General features: G+C 45.2%; 2 protein-coding genes across 6 annotated transcripts in view; one reads left to right on the forward strand and one right to left on the reverse strand.

The window, feature by feature from the left end:
- Positions 1-3463: 3463 nt before the first annotated feature.
- On the reverse strand, positions 3464-20672 carry SPRING1 (SREBF pathway regulator in golgi 1). 3 transcript variants are annotated; one of them, XM_012756629.3, is made up of 5 exons: positions 20427-20669; positions 8608-8764; positions 6445-6596; positions 5898-6011; positions 3464-4018 (listed from the first exon to the last, which is right to left on the reverse strand). In XM_012756629.3, the coding sequence occupies exons 1-5, from the start codon at positions 20538-20540 to the stop codon at positions 3935-3937; spliced, it is 621 nt and encodes a 206-aa protein (XP_012612083.1). In that variant the 5' UTR covers positions 20541-20669; the 3' UTR covers positions 3464-3934. The 3 variants fall into 3 exon arrangements, with proteins under 3 accessions (XP_012612083.1, XP_012612084.1, XP_075852717.1); XM_012756630.3 differs by having other exon boundaries at positions 20363-20667; XM_075996602.1 differs by lacking the exon at positions 8608-8764 and having other exon boundaries at positions 20363-20672.
- A 159-nt stretch (positions 20673-20831) lies between these two features.
- Positions 20832-24963, forward strand: part of RNFT2 (ring finger protein, transmembrane 2) — a 59466-nt gene continuing 55334 nt past the window's right edge. For 2 of the 3 annotated variants that reach the window (XM_075996603.1, XM_075996605.1), the window contains exons 1-3: positions 20832-20959; positions 22825-23000; positions 23512-23570. In XM_075996603.1, the coding sequence (XP_075852718.1) occupies positions 22977-23000; positions 23512-23570 (83 nt within the window). In that variant the 5' untranslated portion in view covers positions 20832-20959; positions 22825-22976. The other variant, XM_075996604.1, reaches the window with a different exon arrangement.

A 24963-nucleotide genomic window follows, 5' to 3' on the forward strand; every position in this document is an offset into this window, starting at 1 on the left:
AAAAATGCTCTGTAGTGATCAATAAGAAAAAAAAATGTAGCCAAGTCAGGAATAGGCAATTCACCATACATGGCCAATCAAAACGTGAAACGGGCTCATCTCCCTAGACCGGGAATAAATCCAAATAAGACCACCGAGATCATTAGCAAAGCACTTAAAAATCACACGGGGTTGGTTATCAGGGGTATGGCAAAGTGATCAAACACTCCATACACGTCAGGTGAATATACACTGGTGAAAATAGTTCAGATAAGCACACAAACACGTATGTAAAAGCATGTAGCATCAATGCATTATTTACGGCAGCAAAAACAACAAACCCTGGGAACAAGGTAAACGTCCTCAGCAGGGGATTCATGATATTACTGTATATGCACGACATTGACACCATGTGGCCATTAAAAATTAGCACATAGGCCTATATGTAACGTAGATATTCATGATAATAGTTTTCAAGAGGAAAAAGTATTCTCATTTTTGCCTGGAAAAATTCATGGGGGTGGTACTTATCTTTAGATTGTATGCTTTTAAGTTATTGTGACTTTCCGCTTCACATATTTCTGAATTATCTAAAATTTTTAATCTTTAGCATGAGTTCTTTTAAAAATAGTAACAAAAACAAGAGCTCGGTAATCCCCACTCGTGCCTACCCATGTCTACCACCTGTCATGGCTCCCTACTGAGCTGCAGACGCTGCCTTCTTGCTAGCACTGGTCCCCTGGCTCACACGGACCTCACGGCAACCCTGAGCGGCAGATGCTGTGACCCCACTTTACAGAGGAAGGGCCTGAGACTCAGAGGAAGAAAAACTGCCCAAGGCCACACTGTTAGTTGAGTAGCAGTTCCCAACTCTGAGGCAGAATCTTGTCCAGCCCAAGAAGAGAACACCAAACTGGCAGTATCCCTGTAACACTGACCATTTATCTGCAAATCCCAAAGATGGGAAAAGCTGTGCTTGGAATCTCACAAATTATGCAACTGTTCCCCACGGTTCCCTTGGGACCAACAGTGACTGCAGCATTCACAGGAGGCTCTGAGCCAGACTTTGGAAGCATTTAAGATGTGTGATCGCTGCTCCCAAGTCCTGTCCTCTGCTTTTCCAAAAGCCGGAGAACTCACCCTTCCCTACCAGCTCCAGCGCGGCCCGGTCCTAGGCCCCAAGGAAGGCAGATCACTCCCTCCTTTGTACACGCCTGGCTCAGAGCCTTTCCCACACTCCACGGCGTGTCTCCCTCCCTGTTAGGACATGTCTTTATGGTTCCAGGAAGAAGCATGGCAAATGAGAGATTCAGAATCTGGGGAAATGCTTTGAATGACCCAATTCCCTTTAGCTAAAAACACTCAACAGTTAATGATTTTTTTCCCCCTAAACCAAAGGTGTTTTCATCCCTTTAGTGATCTTTTCTTAAATTCCCAACGTGTATCATACACCTTGCTAAGATCTGGGCACACAAAACTAACACAAGATCCCTGGTTTAGCACCTGACAGTTGAAGGAACCAGAAACCAACTAGAAAAAGCAGAGAGCAGGGAGGGACCTCGGGCTGGGGGGCCGGATCGTGCGCCAGGTGCTCCGGTGGCCTGGCTTCACCACCCAGCCTGAAGTGCTCGGAATTTTCACAACAGCTAACACACCCCTAACTGATTGAAGTGGGAAAAACATATTCCACGGCCAAATGAAAATGACCTTGGGATCCTGGGCCTAATTTGGGTATTTATGCCACCCTCCCTCTTCTGGCCTGGACAGTTGAAATATATACGCTCTCGGGGGACACGCTCAGGATGAGTCAGCACTGGAGCTGGCAGGAGACCGTGGCTGGAGGATTGGATCTAGAATCAGGGATGAAGTGCTTGTTTGGGTTCTGTCATTCAATCTCAGCAGGGACGCAGGAAGTCACTTCGCCTCTCACTATTTCCTCATCTACAAAGTGGCAATACAAACAAACTTAGTTCTCCATGATGGAGTTGTAGCTATTATTTGCGAAAGCATTGAAGATGTAAAATGTGACATTCAAGTACAAAATCAGAGAGGACCATTGAATAGGCAAGGGCCGACCTTTGATATAAACTGTTCACATTAAATCTGCATTATATTGCTCAAGAGTTAAAATAAGCTCAGAGGAGAGGTCGATACCAAGGTCAAACAAGGGAAGACAGACACTCAAATTCCACACTGAGTTACCAAAAAGAATAGATTGATGAAACATGTAGACATGCCACAATCCTTTCACACATTTTGATTTAGTACCGTTGAATACACACAGAATCCAAAAAGTCCAATACAAACAGAATAGATTTCTTGGGCTCTCATATTTAAAAACTGCCTGACAGTTTACTCTCTAAGAAAACTTATTTAGAAGGGCAATTACTTTGGGAAGGTAAGTGTAAGAGGTAGTATGAGGAAGTTAAGGTAAGTTATCACTACTTACTACAGAAACGTACTGGAAGGCAAATATAGGCCAAAGAAAAACCTCTGCTAAAAAAAAATGTTGAAAACTTATCATAAAACTAGCACCCTTGTTCCCAGGTCAATAATTTCAACAACCAAAAAAAAAAAAAATGCAGAAGACCCTGCTCAATCCTGGGGTTAGTGAAGGAGTCTAGGAAACAGCTGTGCATTAATGTGACTCCTGAAATCAAAAAGAGCTTTACAAGGGGCGGAGTGTCTTGACCTTAGGACCAAACACTCCAGGGCTTGAGCCGCAGAGAGTCAGTGTCACAGCAGGAAAATGGGAGCCCTTTATGCACGTGGACCCAGGACGCACCGGCCACCCACGTGGGCGGCATTCTCCAGCCACGAGGATCATTCACATCTCCCACTGAAGGGAGATTAAAAATGTCTTACAGCCATTTGATGGGAAGTTGGGTTTTCTTTTCTTCTTTGCAAATCACAGGGAGACTAAACATTTATATCTGTTACAGTCCCTGAAGCTGAAAATAAAGAACGCACACAAACAGCAAGCTGCTGGATGCATCTTCATTTAGGAACTGCTTGAGCTTTGGGTTTCCGGGGACAGGATGGGGGAGAAGGTTGCCTGTGGCTTTCCTGAGGTTCCGTTATACCCTTGCTAAGCAGACCACTGCAATTTTAACAGTGGCAAAGGAAATGAGAACCCCTTTAAGTCAGGCCAGTATGTCAAGATTTCTGGCTAAAACAGTGCTCTCATGCTGGGTATATGAGCACACTCAAGTTCCACTAGAAAAGAACAAAAGGGGCAGGCACATGGTGCCAACTGCTAGAAATCTTGCACAGGGTTAGAACAGAACCGTGTCTTTGAGTTTTTAGATAATTTTAGATGTTGGGATGTGGTTAACAGGTTGTGTTCAGGGTCTACTCTTCAAGATGTTAAAACAAAAACAAAAATAACTACTTAGAGAGGGCATCCTCATCCTAAAAGACAAAACATCTTATCTGGGTGAAGGGATGATTTAACTCATGCAACTCAAGAACACAACAACAAAAACACTTTCCTTGCATATATTCAAGTAGAATGGCATTCATTTTCCTACATGAAACATTGTAATTTCCCCACCACTCCAAAGGCATCCAATAAATAATTTTACAGTGAAAAGGCTTGGATCAAAATTGGAAGTGAACACCTGGCCCCCGATGAACACAAATCACAGGTCCCTGTGCAGGTCCCAGGGTTGTCATCCAAGAACGCCACCACCACCGCAAGCTCGGCCTAACTTGATCTTTCCCGAATGGGACGGGCTGGAGGTTCCAAGCGGCTTTACAGAAGAGTTCCATCTGGTGAGCCTGAGTGGTGAGCGAAGCCAAAGATTACAACACAAGAAGTGGTCAAAGCCAAGGTTTCCTCGCGATGCCTTTGTCTTCTCCCAGCGGACTAGCCCAGGCGCTGAAGTCTGGCTCCAGAAGGCGAGTTCCTTGGCGGGGCCTCCTTGCCCACGCTGGAGCAAGTCCGCTGCAGCCGTCAGGCGGGGAAGAGCTCGGGCGGGCTTTCTCCATAGCAATACTTGGCTACCGGATCGCGGTAGGTGTTCTCGTGCTGCACGCTCTGTTGGCAAAAGGAAGATAAGAGCGCGGTGAGAGCAAGCAGAGTCTCGCACGCCTCCCTCTCAGAGAAGCGAAGAGTCGAGCAGGACTGCTGTCAGACTGTCCCTGCAGGAGGCTGGCCCAGTCCATCTCCAAATGTCACTAAAGGCTCCAAGGCGCTTTCTGGAACAAAGAACAGCGCTCAACGCAGAATGCCAATGAAGAGCATGAGAACGGACATAAAACCTCACTGTGGTAACTGTTTCTTTTTATGTACACCAGTGAGTTTTTAACAATTTAGCTGTGACCTGGGCAATTCAAGACCACTCTACTTTTCCTCAAATTATAATACCTGAAACAGATTAAGATGCGACTGAAGTTTGGCACCTGATCCTGTGCTTCAAAGATACCCAGTTCCTGGTAAGGAACCCTGCAGAGACACCAAGAAGACGCACTTTAAACCACTTTCATAAAGTTTATGTACCTAAAAATCTGATGCACGAGCCAAATCCTCCAATGCCACACGAGCCTCATTTGGCTAAGCAAATTGGAAGTGTGCTTTAAAGCAATCATTCCCAATGGCTAACTTTTCAGCAATTTGTTTTCACACAAGCAACTTGAGTTTTTGGCTAGTCTAGAGTTCATTAATTAGCCCAAGACCAATGCTCAGCAACTGCACTTGTAAATATTAAGCCCATTTAATAGACATATAGCCAGATCTTCTCTTTCTTGGGATATAATTTGTCATCAAAACAAATTGAATGGCAATTGGCAAATCTCTTTTCACAATTAAAAAAAAAGTCAGAAAGCATAGTAGCTTCACTCGAGATTGGAAGTAATCCTTGAGTTTTATCGGTGAAGGAAAGAAAATACTTTGCCTTTTCTAGCATTTCTCAGAATGGGAGAGAATCTGAATCGAAATGAGTCATGTGTTCCGCCTGCCTCCACATTTCCTTTAAAGCCCATTCAAGTGGAAAGCTCTTCAAGCAAAACAAGACCTCAGGAATTTCTTCATGCTTTCAAACGCTCATTATAATCCCCGAAACATTTACCCGATGATACTGAATGCTCTTGGAACAAACCAGAGACGTAGAAAAGGGGCATAAAATCAAAAGGTGGACTACGGAAATCTGGCAAAGGCTACGAGGGCTCCCAGGAATGACAAACGAGTCCACTAGCTCAGAGGAAGCCAGCAAAATCTTGGAGACACCATGAATAGAAGCCAGGAGCGTGCTCGTATAATAAACATGTCTGGTGATCTTACAAAGACAGCCATGACAACTGCCCAAACACAATAGGAGAGAGCCGAGGGTCGGAGTGATGGAAAGGCAAAAGACTTTCAGACGCTTTCAGGAGCAGGTGCAATAATATTTAATGCCCAGAGAGCAAAGCATTTAATGACGGCATGCTAATACGCATTGAGAGCCTGACAACCTTCAGATTTATTCGTGAATTTTTAAACATTCACCTGCCCCGTCCCCTTGAGTCCTAAAATAAACCACAACTCGGTCCCAGAACAAATTGCCACTTACTCTAAATGAGTGGTTACTGGAAAGCCTCAGTCAAATTTCAGTCAAAGACAGGGAGGAGAACTTAGGAGCTGGACTATTAGGACTCCGCCCAGACTTATTTGAACCTTCCACTTAAAGTGCAAATGTACCAGCCAGATAGGAAGGATGCAAGCTGATTAGACCTTGAATTCATATAAACACTTTACTTCCCCTAATTTGTAAAACTCTAAATATTCTAAATACTATCATCACACTAAACAAAGTGTGACATGGCTTCATTTGCATCTCTTTTCCATATCACCCCACCAGAAAGACCAGCCTATACTAGGAAGTTTTCTTCTCTTCTCTGTCACCCACCATCCCCCAGCTGGAGACATCACAGTTTCTGACCTGGGATGAGGTCCTGCATTTGGCCAGACACAACTCAAAGTGATCTTCGACTGCCATGAAGAGGTTCTGGAATGCCACAGCTGCCCGGTTGAGGAAGCGCTCCAGCAGAAGTTGCTATGGAAACAAAAGTTAGTGCCTGCAATAAATTACCTAAGCCAGCACAAGGTGACCTTGGCTATCTCTCCTAAACTAAGAGAATGCTGATGGGGGGTGGGGGAGGGAGAAAGAGAAACAGGGAGAGGGAGAGGGAGGGAGGGAGGGAAGAAGGGGGGAGAAAGAGAGCCAGCAGGAATGCTGGGTATCTTATTCATTAGATATCTGATTAGCAAGACAATGGTCCATTCTGCAGAAGAACCATTCACAGAACTGGGAACCACCTCCTTTCCTGGTAGACAAAGGCTTCGGTGCAGCAGCAATTTCTGACACCTACAAAGTTCCTTTCTAAGTTCTACTTTCAAAACAACCTCACATAAAGAGTCTAATGTTCACCCTAAAATAAATGCCCAAAGAGAAAAGGAGATGAAGAACAAGCAGCAACTCTCCCTACCTTGTTGGGCTGCAGGCAGCAGGAGACGCAGTACTCGTAGGCGCTGCAGCAGCCGTTGGGCCAGCAGCCGTCACAGCAGTACTGCTTTGTACCAGGGGCGTTGACGTTACAGCAGCCATTCACCAGCAAATCCTTCCTTTCACAGACGTATCCTGAAAGTCAGGGACTAACCTCAGCATAAAACCAGAGCTCCTCCAACTCTCCACCAGGGATGACAAAGAGCCAGAAATTGCACATAATGTGATAGGGACAGCTTCCTCCAGGCAGTGGTTTACAGGAAACCCGGACTCCCATATCATCACTACACCACCATCTACCCAGAACTAGCAGTTAGTCTGCGCATCACCACATCAAACCATACCTACGTTTGCCTATGCTAATCTATGCAAGCAATCTTTTATCTGTGTCTGAAGAAAAATGTCATTGTTTTTTGAGCAAAAATCTAAAAACAGGAAAAACCAAGGCATTCATTCACAAAAGTGACAACCTTCTAGATTTAACAAACCAACCAACCAACCACTCTTTACAAATATATCCTTTAAATGCTTGCTACTTGTTTAGTAGTTTGGAGGATTTTTACACTTAACCTTTACACATTGATTTAGGCTGTTTTATACATGCGCATGCCAGGGACTCAATGACCCCTCCGCATTAGGGGATGCAGTTCTCTAATACTCCAGGAAGAGAAAAGCCCCAACTCCCTTTACTTTCTTATAAATCTCACCATCTGTATACACATGCTCCCTCCAACCCAGTCAATTCATGCTCAATGTTAGGGGAAAATCTCCGTACAAAAGCTCATTTATTGTTCAGAGCTGCTATACAGACATTTCTCTACATCCTTCTGGGAGTGGGACAGAAAAATGTAAGGATCAGTCCGTGAGGGCCACCGCCTGGCCCCTGGGAGACTCCCAGGTGCACGCCCAAGCGCACAGGTGCAGAGCAGCTGCTCCCAGCACCGCTGCGTTCCGAATGCCCCAGCTTCTTAATCCTCGGAGAATGGGACTTGGTGAAGTATGAGGTTGTTTTCAGAAAGTACTGTGGAAAACAAAGTCTGTGTGCAAAAGCAGGAGGCACCAGTAGAATGATGATTATGAAATTACAAGGGCCCTCAGTTAAGACTTAGGCAACCGAGGCCTTGAGAAGACCAGATCCCAGATACCTGGAAACCAGGGTCTTTTGTTGTTGTTGTTTAATTATGTTATTGTGTCTTCTAAACTGACAGGATGATTCTAGTGTCATAGTAAATGTTTCCTGAGACTCTTCCTAACTATTCCTACTCCTTATCTTTACAGGGGTTATAAACAAACAAATCTAAGTAAGTCAGGATTTTTCTCAGAAGACAGAGATATAAAATATTATGTCTCCTAAATTACACTTGAAATTATCTTTCTGTCCTTTCCTTTGTCATATTATAAGCACCAGCATCTCAGGCCTTCTTTTTCTTCCCACTGCACTTCCACTGTTCAGCCTTGACACTGCAGGTCTAACTTCTGGTGAAAGCAAGCTCTTCAAGATATCTCATTTTGCTTCATAAATCTACTTATTCAAATGTTATTCCCAATAAGAAGTCCTCTAAGATCACAATTTCAAAATCTATTGCTATTGCCTGGAAAATTAGCCTCGAACCAATATTGCAATTGGTTGTCTGATTTAATAATGTGTTACCCTGGCAATATTGATGGTGGAATCTGCCTGCTAAAAAGCCTAAATTCTTAAGAGTTTTCTTTATTAAACTACTTACTTCTTTCTCCCATATTCATGGAAGTAAAATAAAACCTATAGCCAAAGAGGAGAGCTGAGTTCTTATCCTACAGAGTTCACCGTCAAGATGAGAAAAAAAGATCAGAAAATACTGAGGCTGGGGAGAGACTGTCAGGAAGTGGCCTAGGGACCAATGCATGTCACAGTGCTGACACTGTCAGCTGCAGGCACAAGGAACTTTTAAGAGTTAGAGGCATCAAACTAAGCTTCTCTTATGTTGAAGGCAACCTTGAATGATGACTAGGGTGGGAAAGACAAAAAAAGACATGAGAAACATTAGCAATGAGCAAGGAGGGAAAATGCATTGTAGAGGAATCCCTGTTAAAACAAAAACCCCACAGATGGCCGCGCCAGTGTACGACCTGCTGCCTGCCAGGAAAGGAAGGCCGCCAGCCTCACCTAGCTCGTCCGTGATGAGGTGCTTCCCCTGGATGGAGTTCCGGCACTGATTGCTCGGCCGGCTGCTGTTGCCCAAGTTGAACTGCACTCTCCATGGAATGGGCTGATCGTGGTCTTGAATCTGGAGGAGATTCCTATCTCTCACCGCCCTCTCCTCCTACAGAAAGACCATAAATGAAGGTTAAAGTATCTTTTCTTGCAGTTTCACCAAATTTTCACACAAACTACTTTAAGAGGACGGAAACATGATTAAAAGCTTGCATGAAAGGAATCTGAACTCTCCTGGTTTAAGCAAAGTCTGAGCCAAAGTCACAAAATAAACCTGTAGGAAAAAGTAGTAGTTATGGATATGCTTCAAACTGGCATACTTACATGCATGGCACCTGGATGAAGTGCACCTTATAAATGTGTATAGAAGAGTTAATTTCATGAAATATTTGGAGGGGAAAAGTTTTATTTGAAGATGCATTTAAAAGAGGAGACTTTTTTTGTGACTGTCATCTCGGACTTCTAGAGCACAAAGTCCCTTTCATTTGCAATTACAGGTACGTAGGTAGAACACGTGGGAAAACTGCATTAGGAGGTTGACTTTAGGGGCAAGATGAAGCATGTCAACTCACAAGTTTCGTCTATGGAAGAATACTGAGTATGCAACCCTTGTAACATGCTTCTTTACAGAACACACGCTGGGCAGCCAGCCCTTTACCCAGGCGTGCAAAGGGAAGAGCTGCCCTGGAGGCTGTGTCAGGTAGGAGTCAGCTCTCAAAACTGCCTTTTCTGTACTACTAAAGAAACTAAGGAGGGAGGTGCCCAAGTGCCAGGAAATATTAATAAGCCAAGCTTGACACGGCCATCTTCTAAATGCTCCCATTGATTATTGGAAAACAAAACAATTATAAAAGACTCCTTTCTCAAAGGCTTTTAATGTACTTTAAACATTCACCATTCTAAGAGTTCTGTGGTTTTTTACCATTAAGAATGATCTGTCACGTGTTGCTTTTTAAGTAAAAAAGACTAACCTTGAAAACTTTTTTTTTTTTTTTTTTTTTTTTTTTGAGACAGAGTCTCGCTTTGTTGTCCAGGCTAGAGTGAGTGCCGTGTTGTCAGCCTAGCTCACAGCAACCTCACACTCCTGGGCTAGAGCGATCCTTCTGCCTCAGCCTCCCGAGTAGCTGGGACTACAGGCATGCGCCACCATGCCCGGCTAATTTTTTTTTTTTTTTATATACATATCAGTTGGCCAATTAATTTCTTTCTATTTATAGTAGAGACAGGGTCTCGCTCTTGCTCAGGCTGGTTTTGAACTCCTGACCTTGAGCAATCCGCCCGCCTCGGCCTCCCAGAGAGCTAGGATTACAGGCGTGAGCCACCGCGCCCGGCCTAACCTTGAAAACTTGATGAAAAAGCTTATATACTTAAACAGAAAAGAGCCTTATAGTAACTAAGATTTCTTTAGGAAAGTAATCTGGTAAGAGCTATTAATATTTTGAAAAAATATATTTACATACACTTTGGCCCAGCAAACATTTTTGAGGTCCATCTTACAGAAAACACCAACATACAGGGGCGCACGAGGATGTTTACTACAGCATAAATGCTGTAAAAATCCTAAAACACAATAACAGAGAAATGACTGAATAAACACCCCAACTCTTAACCAGACCTAAACACAAATGATATCTATTTAAAGCTCTTAAACCAGTCAGGGGTGAGGAACCTGTGGCCTTCTGAATCCTTGAGTACAGTCTTTTGACTGAATCCAAATTTTACAGAACAAATCCTTTTAATAATAAAGGCACTTGTTCTGTGAAGTTTGGATTCGGTTGAGGGGCCCCACTTGGGGATCGGGAGGGCCACATGTGGCCTTGAGCCCATAGGTTCCCCACTAAGGTGCCCACCTCCAGACAGGAAGAGTCTTTGTGGATGAGACCTAGGACCCAGTATTTTCAAAGGACCTACATGATTTTAATACAGAGACAGGGCTGCAGACGACGGGACGTCCATAGTGTAATATTAAATGAAAAAATAGGCTGCAGAATCATGTGCATATTATCACATATTACAGCCTGACAATTTTAATATGCACACAGACATTTATAAGAGCTGAGATAAAGGTATGGAAAGATATACAGTAGTCCCCCTACATCCAGGGTTCCACTTTCCACAGTTTCAGTTACCTGCAGTTAAGCGTGATCCAGAAACATTAAATGGATAATTCCGGAAATAAACAATCCTTAAGTTTTAAATCACCAACCATTCTGAGTAGCAAGATGAAATCTCTTGCTGTCCCACTCCACCCTGCCTGGGACATAAATCATCTTTGTCCAGTGTATCCGTGTTCTATATGCTACCTGCCCATTAGTCACTTAGTAGGCACTCAGCTATCAGACAGAAAAAACAGTACATATATACAGGGTTTGGTCCTATCTACTGTTTCAGGCATCCACTGGGGGGGCTTGGGACAGATAAGGGGAAACTTCTGTACCGTAAACTATTAATACGGAAAGGACAGATGGGATTATTAAAATTATCTTTAATCATCTTTGGAATTTTTAATTTAAAATAACACCAAAAAACATGATTATCTTCTGGAAGGCCAAGGCAGGCGGATTGTTTGAGCTCAGGAGTTCAAGATCAGCCTGAGCAAGAGCGAGACCCCATCTCTACTAAAAAAATAGAAAGAAATTAATTGGCCAACTAAAAATAAATAGAAAAATTAGCCGGGCATGGTGGCGTGTGCCTGTAGTCCCAGCTACTTGGAAGGCTGAGGCAGCAGGATGGTGTGAGCCCAGGAGTTTGAGGTTGCTGTGAGCTAGGCTGACACCATGGCACTGTAACCAGGGCAACACAGTGAGACTCTTGTCTCAAACAAACAAACATGATTATCATTAACAAGAGAAGAAACTAAGTTAAGAGTCTATGATAACTCTGTACTATCCTTGCAACTTTTCTTTAAATCTATAATTATTTCAAAATAAAATGCTAATTAAAAAAATAATTATCAACATGAAAAGACAAAAATTGTCCACAATCCCATTACGTAAATAAAACCATATTTGTTTTTGCATATTAACTTCTAGCCTTTGAACTCAGCATTTATACAAATTAGGATGCTTTGCATTCAGCTCTTTTTGACACTAATTGGATAGTAAAACATTTCCAAGTGCCTACACTATCTCGATAATCACATTTTGAAGGCTATGTAATAATCCATCACGTTGATATGCCATAATTTAGTAAACACATCCTCTACAGATCAACATTAGGCCCAGGTTGTTGTTATCATAGATAGTATTGCAATAAAATGTGCAGCTTTCATTTTATTCTCTTGAAGAATTTGTAGTAAATGCTATCTAGTGCTAAATGACTTCCTAAAACTTGTATCTACATTTGCTGGTCTATTTCACCAGCATCTAAATAAAAGTATTCACAGCCCACCAGTGCTGGATTCTGTTCTTTAATTTACCAAGTGTAAAATAGTCCTCTAAGGTGGCTTTAATTTCTATTCTGCCTCTCCCTTTTCTTTTAGAAGAACTGGCACTAGCAGGAACAGGACAGGTTACATAAAAACAACACCTGTATTCCTCTGTTAGTTCAAGAAGAAGAGCTAAGTGCAGGAGTCCTGGGAATGGGGGACAAATCACTTAGGTGCCTACTGCTTAACTACCTGTAAATTCATACTCTTCTGCTCTGCGGGGACCCTATCAGCTAACTGCATAATCAAGCTACGCGCAAACTAAATTGAGCTGCAAACGCTGCCCTAGATAAATTATAGCCGTGGAGACTATAAAGAGGCTGACCAAAGTACAGTAAACTGATCTTACAAGGTTAACAGTGCTCTTAACATTACTCTCAAGCTATTCTGTTATTCTTCCTGAAAGAAAACATGAGTTCATGGACAAGTGCATCCCGGAAAGACCTCTGCCCCATAACTACATTCTTAGTAAACAGGAAAGCAATTCTCCCAGCACTTGAACTTGTTTTCAAACATGAATATTCAAGTCCTTGCCAAAAGGATATCGTGAATATGAGGCAGAGGTGACCTAACAGCAGCGTTTGCTTTTCTGAAGGCTCAGTCTTGCAAAGAGTGTGCTGAATCAGATAGGGGGTTTTGAACCTTTTCTAAACTGTTCCACCTACTCTAGCAGGTTGTCTCAATCTTAAGCTTTGCTCCATAAATTTTTTTTCATTCAAGATTCAAAGGCATCTAGGCTGGGCGCGGTGGCTCATGCCTGTCATCCTAGCTCTCTGGGAGGCCGAGGTGGGCGGATTGCTCAAGGTCAGGAGTTTGAAACCAGCCTGAGCAAGAGCGAGACCCCCATCTCTACTATAAATAGAAAGAAATTAATTGGCCAACTAATAGATATAGAAAAAATTAGCCAGGCATGGTGGCACATGCCTGTAGTCCCAGCTACTCGGGAGGCTGAGGCAGGAAGATCGTTTGAGCCCAGGAGTTTGAGGTTGCTGTGAGCTAGGCTGATGCCACGGCACTCACTCTAGCCTGGGCAACAAAGTGAGACTCTGTCTCAAAAAAAACCACACAAATAAAACAAGATTCAAAGGCATCTAATTCTTACAAAATGCTAAGGATACAAAGACAAAGGTAATCGGGTTCTCTATTCTCAAAGAGCCTTCAGAGCTGTTGATAAAGAGGTAAATAAACCAGTGCAATCAACCACTGTAGATTGATGACAGATGTCCAGACAGGGTACACTGCAGGAGCAAAACTACACAGGAGCTTTCTTATAATTGTAAGGAGCGACGCAAATGTCTTTATTACTAACATATGTTACTTTGCCCCTGATTTTAAAAGGGGTGTGTTAATAACTGGGCCACGTATTTTTCAGGGGTTATGACAGGGCCAAATGAGATAAATATCCCATGTAAGGAGTAAAGCATGTACACATAAGGCACTGCTGTCAATAAAAGATGTGCTTAGGGGTCGCAACAAATGGGGTGGGGATAAAGGCCGGGGGACACTCCAGATGTCTAATATTTGGGGAATGGCTAAGTGCAGCCTGAAAATGGAAATTTTTAGTTATAAAAAATTATACTTACAAAGAGCTTTTAAAGATGGGGAAAATGCTTCCATGTTAAGTGAAGAAACAATATGCCTCAATTATATGAACCGTAAAAAGTATAGAAAATATGCCCAAATATAAGCAGTGGATCCCTCTGCTTGGCGAGATTATGGTAATTGTTCCTCTCCTCTAGACTGTGCGGTACAGTACAAACTTCCTGAAATATGTATGTAATTTAGTAATCAGCGAAAAACAAAACACCAGATTAGCAATTCTTATGATTTATTCTACTTCAGAAAGTATATAACTTGACACCAATTTACATACTTAATTACTTTAAAGCAGAAGATGTTATTATATTTTCAAGGAGTTATGCAAATAGTCCCGAGACTTTTAGGAGCTGCACCACTTGAACAAGTATGAGAACATTTAGGTACACGAGAGGGCCTCTAAGGACCCTTCTGACGCCAAGGTTGCAGTTCTTTAATCTCAGGTCAAATGCCTCACAGTTAGGCCTGCCCTGCCACTCGATCATGTCATCCTGTCTTGTTTTCTTCATATCATAAATCATGATCTGAAATCATTTTTTGTGTTTACTCTCTCTCCTTACCCCCTAGCAGAATACAGGCTCCTGGCGAGTGGGGACTTCATCTACCTTGCCCACACCGTCTCCATCAGCACAACAGTGCCTAGCACACAGTTAGTGTTCACTAAACTTGCGTTAAACTAACGCATCCAAGTCACCTGGCACCACTCACCGTAACCAACCCTCTCCCCCAATGGCATCCTCACCATCATCACTAATTTCTCTTGCCTCCCATCTCTACGATTTAAATTATCCCCCAAAGCATTAATTAACATGAAAACCAAAGAAAAGAGGAATTCAAAGCAGCAGAGGATAATCAACTAGTCTCTAGGCAAAAAGCTGCCCCATCTGCTCCACGAGTTCATAGTCTCACTGAAGCACAGCTGAGGGTCACATGGAGCTTTCGAGTTTTCATAGCTTCTTCTCAACCGGCATAAACACCCCCGACCCTGCACGCTCCATCCCACCACTCCACTTTACAGATGAGAGCCTGAGGCTAGGCCAGATGACGCAAACGCCCTCATGGCATACAGCTGGTGAGTGGCCCACGACCAAGACTGAAGGGAGAGCCTCGCAGGAGCAGCAAACAAATGCACGCTGGAGAGTATCGGTCAGCAGGGGCTAGGGCCGTGGGGCTCAGTGTTTTTGGTCCTGGGACCCTTCATACTCTTAAAAATTACTGGCGACCCCTACTCCAGAGGCAAAGTGGGAGAATCGTTTGAGCTCAGGAGTTCAAGTCCAGTCTGGGCAATATAGCAAGACCCCATCTCTAAAATAAATAAATAAATTTTTTAAAAATTTAAAAATTGCCAAGGACCCCACTAGGTGGCTTTATGTGAGTTACGGCTATTGATATTTACCATATTGAAAATTAAAACATAAATTCTTAAAATATTTACTTTAGATGAAGTATTTATTCATTTAAAAATAATGAACTCATTACATGTTAACTTTCCTGTGACAAAATATGTTTTTCAAAAAAAAAAAAAATTAGTGAGAAGAGGGACAATGTGTGTATTTTTCTGCACATCTTTTTAATGCCTGGCTTGGTGGAAGGCAGCTGGATTCTCAGCCCGACCTCTACATCCAATCTGTTGCAGTGTGTTGCATGGCTGAAGCGTATGAAGAAAATCTACCTCACACAGACATGCAGTCAGAAAGGGGAAGAGTATTTTAATAACTTTTGCAGATAATCATGGCTAATACTACATCATACTTGACACCAAAATTTGACAAGTGTAGTTTCTTAAAAGTTCATTGTAGATAGCACTGCCACTTTGGAAAACAGTCATGCAGTTCCCCAAAAAGTTAAACACAGAGTTACCATCTGCCCAGCAATTCCACTCCTAGGTATATATCCAAGAGAAATGAAAACATGTCCACACAAAAATTTGTAAGCAAATGTCCATAAGGGCATTCATTATTCATAATAGTCAAAAGGTGGAAACAACCCAATGCCCCTCAACAATGAATGGATAAACAAAATGTGGCAGATACATACAAGAAAATATTACTTGGACATAATAATGAAGTACTGATACATGCTACAGCATGGATGAACTGTGAAAACATTATGCTAGGCCGGGCGTGGTGGCTCACGCCTGTAATCCTAGCACTCTAGGAGGCCGAGGCAGGAGGATTGCTCGAGGTCAGGAGTTTGAAACCAGCCTGAGCAAGAGTGAGACCCCATCTCTACTATACATAGAAAGAAATTAATTGGCCAACTAATATATAGAAAAAATTAGCCGGGCATGGTGGCACATGCCTGTAGTGCCAGCTACTCGGGAGGCTGAGGCAGGAGGATCACTTGAGCCCAGGAGATTGAGGTTGCTGTGAGCTGGGCTGACCCCATGGCACTCACTCTAGCCTGGGCAACAAAGCGAGACTCTGTTTCAAAAAAAAAAAAAAACAACATTATGCTAAGTGAAAAAGCCAGTCACAAAAGACCCCGCATTATAATTTCATTTATATGAAATATCCAGAATAGACAAATCTATAGAAACAGAAAGCAGATTAGTGATAGCTTAGGGCTGAGGGAGGGAGGATTGTTTCTTGCTCATGCTACAAGTCTGACAGGGGTGAGCCGAGGGGTTCTGCGTGGCCCTCTCAGGCTGAAGGAAGCTCGCTCTCAACACTTCACCTAGGCCTCCCCGATCACTGTGGTAGGGGAATAGAACAAGCACCACCCAAAGCTCATACCTGGAAGTGACAGTTTAGGTTGTATTAGCCAAAACAGGCCATAGGCCACTCCTACCTTCAAAGAAGGTGGGAGCTGATCCCACCATGCGCCCAGATGACAGACGACCAAGCCCTGTGAACAACCCTGATGACTGCCACAGGTGGTCAAGCAGGAGACATAAGTAAGTGACCGAGTGGCCCAGTGGAGACAGCAGATCCCAGGATCTAAAGGATGCAGCTCGGCTCAGTGCTCCTTGACTGTTGCCAGACCTACTGCTCACAAATCTCCTGGGACTTAGAGAGAAGCTAGAAGAAAGGATTTGTATGAAATCTCATACATTTTTAATCCCAACTTTAAAAAACACTGTTCGAGCAAAACCAAATACTGCATTACACCTATGAATTAAGAATGAGGGCTTTAAAATCAGATGGACCTGAATCCATTCCCCAACTTGAGCCTTCAAAAAGGAACAATACCCCAAACCACAAAGGATTCCCACAAAGTGGCAAAAAGACACCCAAAAATAAAATGGTCAAAGAAAATGACAAAGCCATAGAAGGAGCTGAACAGCCAAACTACCAAAAACCAGTAAGATGTTCAACTTCACCAATAGGGAAATGTAAAGCAAAATAGTGATAACTGAGAATAAATCTGTCAAATATCTGAAGAGAGTATTTAAGGGTTATTGAAGGACACAAAAGAAAGCAAGATATGGAGGTAGAAGACGCTGATACTGATGATCCTGGACTTATGTAGGACTATGACACTAATGGATGTGTTTGTGTCTCAGTTTTTAACAAAAAAGTTTAAAATATATATATATATATTTTTTTTAAATAGAAAAAAGCTTATAGAATACAGATGTAAAAAATATTTTTGTATAGCTGTACAATGTGTTTGTGTTTTAAACTGGGTGTTAATACGGAAAAGAAAAAAAGTTTTTTTAAAAAAATTAAAGTTTATATAGTTAAAATGGTACAGTAAGCTAAGATTAATTATTGAAGAAAAAATATTTTTATGAATTTGGTGTAGCCTAAGTGTTCAGTGTTTATAATAAAATCTACAGTAGTGTACAGTAATGTCCCAGGCCTTCATATTCACTCACCACTCACTGGCTTACCCCAGTCCTGCAAGCTCCATTCATGGTAAGCACCCTATACAGGTGTACCATTTTTTATCTTTCATACCATATTTTTACTGTACATTTTCTGTGTTTAGATACGTCTAGATACACAGATACTTCCCATCGTGTTGCAACTGCCTATGATATTCAGCAGAGTAACATGCTGCACAGGTTTGCAGTCGAGGAGTAGTAGGCCACGCCATCTAGGTGGGTGTAAGTATACTCTGAGATATTTGCACGATGCCTAATGACTAAATTGCCCAGTGACACATTTCTCAGAATGTATCCTTGTCACTAAGCGACACATGATGTAATTTAAAAAGTGAAGATGCCGTGCTGGAGTACTTAAAAGGTGGCTGTGGGGAAGGTCACAGAGCAGACGGTATCTGAGCCAAGACATGAAAAAATAGCAGGAGCATACCAGACCGAGAAGGAAGAAAAAGTTATCCCAATTAAAAAGACTCACTTATTTGTTCAACCAACATATGAATTCTCATGAAGCGACTGGAAATATTCTAGGGGTTGGAGAGTCTACAAATAAGACAGACAAGCTGTCTGTTCTCAAGAAAATTTATATTCTCAAAGGGAGAGTGAGGCGAGATGGACTATCAAGTAAATGAGTAAGAAATGTTCAATTAGTGATTCCTACTACTAAGAAAATAAAGCAGATTAATCAGCAAGGAACTGAAGTATTTACACAGTGTCACCAGGTGTGACCTGAAGAAGTAAGTTACCCTGACCTGAAATGACAAAAAAAGACTCAACCATTGGGGAGATCCTGAAACAAAATCTAGAGTTTTACCTGAGAATTATACATGGGGGAAGACCATGATCCTACCTTTTTAAAGATGATCACCCCTCCTGCTGGATATGAATTAAGACAAGAAAGGGGCTGTGTGAAGTGGCTCATGCCTAGCACTTTGGGAGGCCGAGGCAGGAAGATCACTTGAGGCCAAGAGTTTGAGACCAGCGTGAGCAAGAGCGGTATCTTATTTCTACAAAATAACAGAAAAGTTAGCCGAGCATGGTGGCACACACCTATTGTCCCAGCTACTTGGAAGGCTAAGGCAGGGGGATCACTAGAGCCCAGAAGTTTGAGGTTGCTGTGAGCTATGATGATGACACTGTACTTCAGCCTACTCAAGACAGTGAGACCCTCCCTGTCTCAAAAAACAAACAAAAGACAAGAAAGGAAGCAGAGGGCTGTTGCTGGGCTACTGCAATAGTCCAGACAAAGATGCCAGTGGCTTGGCCTAGAATGGCAGCAGTGACAATTAGGAGAAATGCACAGAATCAGGATACACTGTGGAGGCAGAGCCAACGTTTTACATGTAGGGAGTGAGAGAAAGAAAAGAATGAAGTATCTGTGACTTGAAATAACTGGTGAACAGTCACGCCACTTAGTGAGATTGGGAAGACTAGAGGAGGAACAAGTGTTGGCAGAGGAGAATCAAGAGTTGCTTTTGGCCAAGCATAAAAACAACCAACATCAAGTAGAAAGTAGAAGGGTGATTGCCAGGGGCTGGGGGAAAGGAGGAATGAGGAATAATGTTTAAATGAGTATAAAGTTTTAGTTTTTACAAGATGAAGAGTTATGGAGATGGATGGTGGTGATTGACAATGTTATGAATACATTTAATACCATCTAACTACACACTTTAAAAATGGTTAAGATAGTAAATTTCATGTCGTATTATGCCACAATAAAAAAAAATTGGGGGAAAAAAGACATCAAGTAGGCAATCAGATGAATTTGGGGGGTTCTGGACAGGCTTGGACTGGGGTATCAATAGCATACAGCTGATATTTAAACACTGGCCCCAGAAATCACTGGCTCCAGTAGAGAGGAAGGCAGAGGACTGAGTCCAGGTGCACAACACCATTCAGGGCTCCACCAGAGAAGGGAGGGACAACATGTGACTGTAAGGAAATGTCTGTGATGTGGCAGAAGCCAGGTAATTCACATGATCACCCACACATCCTAGCAAATAAAAGAGCCTTTCAACACTTGGCCTCTGTTTGCCTAAGGTGGAAAGTAGGATATGACTCCCTATCTTCCTTTTTCATAGCTCCCCTGCCAACCCGCTACAACTAGAGTGATCATGTCGTTTTATTCGTGCTTGATTCATTTATATATTTACAAACTTGACCTTGTGAGTGAAAAGGGGGGCTTTAAATAACCACATCAGGACAGCAGCATAACTCAAGACTATCCCGGGTGCACCCTGAGGTATGCTCACCCCTTGGAAAAACCCAAGCGCTCTAGTTGAACTTCTAAACAAGCTTACGAACGGTTTGGGTAACATTTCCCACCGAAACCCTGTGCCGTTTTTCCCCAGAAATTCTCACAAGGAAGAAGAACGATGGGGGTGGGAAGGAGATGAAAAGAAAATTCGACCCAACCAAATAACGCCCAGAAAGAGCACCCTGCGGGTCCTGTTGAGTCACCCAGGAGGACCACAGAGCCCCCAAATTAAACGAAAAGCAACCACGCCAGCGCTGGCTTCGCGCCTAGGCCAGTTTTCTGGCTGAGCTGTCTCTACCTCTTGGAATCTTGGGTTCCCCGCGGCAATACGGGGGCGCCCGCCTCTCCCAGGACCGCCGGGAGAATGAAGTGAGAACGTCCACGCCCCCTCTTAGCACCGGACCCGGCAGGTGAAAAGCACCGCGGCACTAGTAAAGGTCATAACTACGGCTGAAGGGACCGTGGCACAGGGTTCGGGTCCCCACCCTGCCCTGGCCCAGCGACGCCTTCCCGCCGCCGGGAGCAGCGACAGCGGCAGGACCCCTCGCCCGTCCCGAGACCCGGGGAGGGAAGGAAGGGGCACAGGCGAGCGGCCACTAACCTGCTTCAGCGTGCTGCTGAGGAAGTAGACGAGCGACAGCCCGAACACCAGCGCGAGCACCCACCTCTTCCGCAGGAGCCGGCGCCACACCATGGCCGCCAGGTTCACCATGCCGGCGCGGACGTGGGGCGCGGCAGCCGGGGCGCGGAACGCGGCAGCCCCGGGGTCCGGGCGGCATGGCCCCTACGCGCCCGGCAGCCCCATCCCTCGCGGCGGCCACCGGCCCCGCGGCCCGCCGGCCCCGAGGCCCTGTCAGCTCCCGGCAGCCACCCCGCGCCGCGCCACGTGACCCCGCCCCGCGGCCCGCCTCGCTCTGCGCTTACGTCACTTGCTGGCCGTGCAAGATCTCTTCGCCATTGGTCCCTGCGGGAGCGGCAGGCCTCCTATTGGCTGAAACTCGAGAAACGGGGCGGGCAATCTTTCGAGTACGACGGGAGTAGCTGTCCCCGGGTCCTAGCGCCGGGCCTGACAGCGCTTGAGAATCCCACCAAACTCAAGGCCGGAAGCGAGGGAAGTCACGTGCTGCCCAGGCCGCGCGAGCGATTGGCTTGACTGGACGCGAATGATGCGGCTGTGATTGCTGAATTGTCCGGGCAGGTAAAAAAGAGGACGCGATTTCTTTGCCCCCTTCGGCATAGTCTGTGCAGTCTCCTGCCCTTGCGGTCCCAGGGCGTTCGCGCGGTGTCGGCGGCGGGAACGGAAAGCGCGGGCGACGCGGTGTCTCGAGCACACCTGCGCCCCGGCCACGCGACGTCGCGGGGGATGCTCCGCGGCGCGCCTCCCGCGCGGTCCCGCCGCGGCCGCCCGGCGCCGCTCACCGCAGCCCGAGCCGCGGAAAGTCGCGGTGTGGCCCGTGGTGGGGCGGTGGCGGGACCTACGGCGGCGCAGGGGATGAGAAGGCGGTTCGTTCATTGATTCAGGTGCATCTCGCGGGCAGCGGTTTATTCTAGAATTCGGAATTGGAATGATTACGTAGGGCCTGCTTCCACCAGAGAACGTGAAGCCCCTTCAGAAACAAGCATCCACAAGCAGTCTCGAGCGTCTGATTGAGGAGGGCTGCGTCAACTTTGTGGAGACTTGGGGATACCGTGTTTTGTTTTCCTCGAGGTTTTGCAAGAGATGGGGCATGTGGAAAGGGGGCATTAAGCTGAGATTGCAAGTTCTCGAACAATGTTTATGTGGTGCGCTTTTCTTCCTATGTGAAGATGGGGGCTGCCGACCCATTTCTTAGCTAATTTTTCAAAAGAGGAAGGAGGCTTAACGGATGGGTCGTCTTTCTAATGAGTGGCCCCGGTGACACCAACGCTGCCCCTCACGAAGGCTGGTCGGGATGAGGGAGTCATTCAAGAGCCAGTTATGGTGCCCTGAAGTGAGAGTCAGACATCATCTTTGGTTCTGGGACAAGGAAATATTAGTGGAGGCTAAACCTATTCGTGGAAAGCATAGGGGCCTTAGTTCTTCCCCAGGGTGAAAGGTGGGCAGGGAGCAAGGGATCTTGAAAATGGTAACTGGGAGACCCCTTGATGTTAAGTGCTATGAAGAATATAAAACAGGGCGATGTTATGGCAGGGGAGGGGGCAGGAAAATGAGAAGAGAAGACCTCTGGGAGGATGTGACATTTGTCTAGGGAGCTAACCTCGCAACCTTCAGAGGAGAAAGCATTCCAGGGACAGGGAACAAAAAGTACAAAGGCCCTGAGGCAGGGACAGGCTGACATATTAGAGGAACAGAAACACCTGTGCAGGTGCCGTGTTTCCCCGAAAATAAGACCTACCCATAAAATAAGCCCTACCAGGATTTCTAAGCATTTCGGGCACTATAAGCCCCACCCTGAAAATAAGACCTAGTGATGGGCGTGGCCACACAGAGCATCTGCACAATCCATGCATTTCCTCGTGGACTGGTAAAGAAGCTGTCCGTCGTGACAGCTACTGTCCCAGAGGTGACCCGAAAGGTGTGGGCAGCCCTACCAACAAGGTCAGCTCCCCCCGTCAGGTCCCGGCCATCCTGTGCGTGTTGCAAGCTGAGGCTTTGAGGGGAAAATAACACATCCCCTGAAAATAAGCCCTAGCGTGTCTTCTTGAGGAAAAATAAATATAAGACCCTGTCTTATTTTCAGGGAAACACCGGTAGGTGGAGGTGCATGGTAGAAGGAGAGTGAAAGGAAATGAAGTTGGAAACAGGTGAGGCTACATTAGGGAGAACCTGTAGGCTGTGGACGGAACGTGGGTCTCATTCTGATTGCAATGGGAAGCTGCCGGAGGGTCTAAAACATATTGTGTTCCCCAATCATGACAATAGGAAAATACATTACGCGTCCCAAAGAGGGATCAATGAGAGGCTACCCAGAGATATTAAGCCAATGGAATCATCTGTTTATAGCTATCAATGGTGTCCTAAGACTTACTATCAGATCCAAGGCATCCCATGGATTACTCACCCACGTGTTCTGCTCCATCCAGGTTCGGAATCTCTGGGAAGCTCTCCTGACCTCCGCATCCCTCCGGAGAGGAAGAGGAGGGGAGGCCTGCTCTCTCTGGGACCCAGCAGTCACACCCCCTTCAGGAGCCCTAATGCCCACCTCAGGTGTTGGCAACATGGAGTTCTGAAGTCCATGTGGCTCTTCATAGTGAATCAGGTGACATGTCTGCGACAGAATTCACATCTTTATTACCAGTTTTTTCACCGTGAGGACTGGAAGGGAGGTTTGAGTTTGACCACTCCACCCCGTCCTGGTAACACATGGGGGATCTGAAGCCACAGAGAGGTTACTGATTTGTCTAGGGTCACACAGCAAGTTAGGGGCAGCATCAGGGCAGAATCCATGCCTCCCAACTGCCAGTCTGCTGCTCACTTCACTTCATCCAACACCCTTTTGCTGCACAGTCCATGGCTTTCTCCTCCCACATGAGGCCTTCTTCCACCTCCAGGTCTCACCATTCTCATCTGGGAAATGGGCTGATGATAGTTTCCTCCTGGGATGGAATGTTGAATTGAGGATTGAATGGCATAAAAGATTGAAACGTTTGGAGCATGTCAGAGATTGCGAGGGGTGTAAGATATGAGGAGTATTTTACAGTCACCTTGGCAATCTGACAGGCAGCGGGAGTGTCGGGGGGACGCTGGCTCACCGCGGTGTTGGGTTTCAGGTGTTCAGGAAAATGCAGAGACGGCACAGCAGCAACACAGATAACATTCCACCTGAAAGGTAGGCACGGCCTGCTTTTGTTCTTCTGTCTGAGGGCTCTGGGCTTTGGGTGGTGAGGGGTAACCCAAGACTGGACGAATAAAAGCCACCCCTCAGAGTTAGAGTTAGAGTCACAGTGATGTCCTTATACTGAACACTCATTGCATAATAGCTTGCTCTTTTAGGGCAATTCTCAAAACCTGTGTGACAGGTGATCCACTTGACTCATTTGTAGCAATGATTGTACTCGTGGGATTTTAAACTAAAGAGGTATCTTAACCTGTTTGGGCTGCTAACAAAAATACCATAGACTGGGTAGGTGAAACAACAGACATTTCTTTCTTTTATTTATTTTATTTATTTTATTTATTTATTTATTTTGAGACAGAGTCTCACTCTATTGTCCAGGCTAGAGTGAGTGCGGTGGCATCAGCCTAGCTCACAGCAACCTCAAACTCCTGGGTTCAAGTGATCCTGCTGCCTCAGCCTCCCGAGTAGCTGGGACTACAGGCATGCGCCACCATGCCCAGCTAATTTTTTCTATATATTAGTTGGCCAATTAATTTCTTTCTATTTATAGTAGAGACGGGGTCTCGCTCTTGCTCAGGCTGGTTTCAAACTCCTGACCTTGAGCAATCTGCCCGCCTTGGCCTCCCAGAGTGCTAGGATTACAGGCGTGAGCCACCGCGCCCGGCCCCAGACATTTCTTGTGTACACTTCTGGGGGCTTGGAAGACCAAGATCAAGGCCCCAGTATGTCCAGTGTCTGGCAAAGGCACGCTTTCAGGTTCAGAGATGGCCATTTTCTTGCTGTGTCCTCACATGATGAAGGGACGAGGGGTCACTCTGGGGTCTCTTTCATAAGGACACTAATCCCATGCATGAGGGCTCCACCTGCATGACCTAACCATCCCCTAAAGGCCCCACTTCCCAATGCCATCACATGGGGGTCAGATTTCAACATGTGGCTCAACTAAGGGCCATATACTTCCCATGAGTAGGGACACAAACATTCAGACCATAACACTGAGGACAATGTCAGCGAAAGACAATTTTTATTGCTACCATTTCCCAACAGGAGGGGCACCCCACACCACGCACGGCCACATGGGGAAGCGCCAGCATTGACCAGGCGGCAGAAAGGGACGAGAAAAAGCACAGGCCACAGGCTTTATTGCATTTGCCTCAGGGAAGACGAGGCAGGCCAGGGGAACAGCTTAGGCTTGGCTAGTGTGAATAACGTCAGTGGGCTGTGGCGTACGGGCTGGTCTTTAGCTGTTTGGTAGCTGGCCCTGCGTGATTTGGGGCAGGAGAAATATTGGCTGCACGTGTGAAAGTCAGATAGAGGAGGTGGCTGGGGTTATGGACCCTGGGTCACAGGGGAGGTGTAAACAGCTAGTAGTTTGGCCATGTGA

The sequence above is a fragment of the Microcebus murinus genome, chromosome 22 (assembly GCF_040939455.1).
Source record: "Microcebus murinus isolate Inina chromosome 22, M.murinus_Inina_mat1.0, whole genome shotgun sequence".
Taxonomy (NCBI): Eukaryota; Metazoa; Chordata; class Mammalia; order Primates; family Cheirogaleidae; genus Microcebus; species Microcebus murinus.

What these genes read in the sequence shown, in the direction of transcription:
- SPRING1 (XM_012756629.3), bottom strand. Translation starts at nt 20,540, where the DNA reads ATGCCGCCCGGACCCCGGGGCTGCCGCGTTCCGCGCCCCGGCTGCCGC. An exon ending in CGCCGGCTCCTGCGGAAGAG is followed by an intron (nt 8,765 to 20,426) that starts GTGGGTGCTCGC and finishes GTCTTTCTGTAG; the next exon opens with GAGGAGAGGGCGGTGAGAGA. An exon ending in CCTCATCACGGACGAGCTAG is followed by an intron (nt 6,597 to 8,607) that starts GTGAGGCTGGCG and finishes CCTGACTTTCAG; the next exon opens with GATACGTCTGTGAAAGGAAG.